The sequence below is a fragment of the Acyrthosiphon pisum genome, chromosome A1 (assembly GCF_005508785.2).
Source record: "Acyrthosiphon pisum isolate AL4f chromosome A1, pea_aphid_22Mar2018_4r6ur, whole genome shotgun sequence".
Classification (NCBI taxonomy): domain Eukaryota; kingdom Metazoa; phylum Arthropoda; class Insecta; order Hemiptera; family Aphididae; genus Acyrthosiphon; species Acyrthosiphon pisum.
Genome location: NC_042494.1, coordinates 2,810,150 through 2,812,666, shown reverse-complemented (window position 1 = coordinate 2,812,666; position 2,517 = coordinate 2,810,150). Strand labels below are relative to the sequence as shown.

Below are 2,517 nucleotides of genomic sequence, written 5' to 3'. Positions count from 1 at the left end.
GATCGTTTATAAATACACCTCTTATAGTATCATTGTATAATTTCACAATTTCTGGACGACTTACTTCAATATAAGATTTTTTTTTTCTGTCATAACATTCAATTATATCTGGCTGCCCTGAAGTTATAAAATTTGAAGCAAAAGTTATCGTTTTCTTATCAAACCATTTGATTATGCCAATTTTTTCATCGGCTGAGCTTACTTCATAAGAAGCTCCCCTTCCTAACTTTTTAAGTTCTCTATTACTCAATATGGGGGGCTTTGCAAAATTATTTATATGAACAAGCCCTGCTGCTTTAATTCCTAAGTAATCAAGTGACATAAATAAATTGTATGATCCAAAAAAATGATTAAAAAATAAAATATGTTTATCCATTTCTAAATGTTCTACTAGTTTTAGTATAACAGAACCACCTAGGCCATATTTGTTTTGTATTTCGGGATTCAATTCAATCATATTTTCCTGATGTAAAATCATGTTATACACTATTCCATTCTGTGAGCAAAGTAAAAATGTTTTAATACCCCATGGACAGGGTTTGTCTTCCATATCGTAATATAATTCATCTAGCTCTCCATTAAAGACAATCTTTTGTTTACCAATAGCTAAATTAGTTTCCACTGACAATTTTTTACATTGATTTAAAAAAGAATTATATAATGGTCTAACAGTTATAAATGTATCTACATTATTAGTTGGAATGTTGTTATTATCAATAACACGAAAACATGATCTTAAAATAAGAAAACGATCTAATGACATATTATCAGCAATTCCACTTATTCTGAATGTATCCCTCCAATACATATGAAAGTTAGTGTTTTTAAAACAGCCAATAATAAAGTGTATTCCGACAAACACTTTTATTTCTCCTGGTGTAGTATCTAAATAATTGTCAATACATTTTTGCTTAGCATACAGATTAGTATATTTTGCCATATTTTCAAACTCTACCTCAGGAAAATAATTCATAAAATATTCTATGGGAGATAAAGTTTGACTAGTTGTTGATATTTTTGGAACTAATGCTTGAACGTTTAAAGGTTTAGACATAAATGGTTTATTAGTCCATTGAATATCTGTATTTTGTACAAATGGTAGATTTACCGCTGGTGTTTGATCATTAGGCGGTGTAAACTGTTGAGCAGATGATCTCTTGAACTGTTGAATAAATTCATCATTAAAAGATTTGTCTTCTTCAGAACATAATGTAGTATTTGGTTGTGATACAGGATTTGTACTGGATGGTTCTATAAAATAAATCCAAATGTGTAAATTATCAAACATAAGAAATAAATTATAATTATTTCATGTACCATTGGCTTCAATAAAAAGATCATCATCAGATTCTTCAATTGGCTCAAATACACTTAATTCTGCTTCTTCAATTTCTTTTAGTATTTTATCTAGTTCCGAACGAGGAAAAACACCATCTTCATCAGTATCATAATCATCATCTTCATCAGATAACCCTGATAACTCTGAATCCATACCATCGCCAATCATATCCATTATATCACGATAACAATGTTTTTTCGCCATGTTTGGGATTACTATTCAAACGAAAATTTTAAACTAAATATGAAAAATAAAATATAATATGTAATATGTGTTGAAGTAATATGCATATACATATACCTATGTATAGTAATCCAGAGCATGAAAACATATAAATATATATATATTATATTATACTATTATAAGAAAGTCGATCCTAAGTAATAATATAACATCAATAAAATATAATATAATTATTATATATTTAAGTATATTTAAGTCATGATATCAATATTAATTATTATTACTATAGAATGGATTCAATCTATTCTAGTATATTACCATATAAGTATGTTATTAATATTTATTATTTATTATTCTGTTCTACATTTTAATACCTACCTATTAGTATGTAATATAATAACGTAACAAAAACTGAAAACTGAAATAGAATATCTGCAAATTATTATATTTGAACTCAAGAACTCGGAAACATATCACGCCATCACGGACTATAATATACAGGATTATAAGGATGCAAAATGATGTGCCTTATCAATAATATTTTTGAATCTCAGACTATAAACCACGATTAAAGATATACCTTAAAGATAATTAGATATATCTTTAATCGTGCTATAAACCCATAGATAATATATACATAGATAGTATATAATATTATCTATGTATAAACAACAAGATAATATCACAGAACAATAATATACAGTGATAATATACTGGACTGGAAACCACGGTTATCTACACTATATTACAGTTTTTAGGTGAGTTAAATTATGTATATTAATAAACAAAATATAAGTTTATGTATTTAATTAAATTTTGGCAGTTAAGTTGTATAATGATATGACTATACTATATTAATCAATTAAACTATTTAATAAATAATGATAATTAGGTAATAATTAATTATAAATACTTGATTTTATTATCTACACATTTATTAAGCAACGCACCTATATTAATATATTATCTAACAAGGGCTGGATCATAATATGGTT

General features: G+C 26.3%; 1 protein-coding gene across 2 annotated transcripts in view; it reads right to left on the bottom strand.

The window, feature by feature from the left end:
- The window catches only part of LOC103310156 (piggyBac transposable element-derived protein 2), a 2,743-nt gene extending 639 nt beyond the window's left edge, over positions 1 to 2,104 (bottom strand). Inside the window, exons 1-3 of one of the 2 annotated variants that reach the window (XM_016806559.2) lie at positions 1,901 to 2,104; positions 1,318 to 1,576; positions 1 to 1,251 (exon numbers count right to left, since the gene is read on the bottom strand). In XM_016806559.2, the coding sequence (XP_016662048.1) occupies positions 1 to 1,251; positions 1,318 to 1,543 (1,477 nt within the window). In that variant the 5' untranslated portion in view covers positions 1,544 to 1,576; positions 1,901 to 2,104. The remainder of the gene's footprint in view (positions 1,252 to 1,317; positions 1,577 to 1,900) is intronic. The other variant, XM_016806560.2, reaches the window with a different exon arrangement.
- Positions 2,105 to 2,517: the final 413 nt, after the last annotated feature.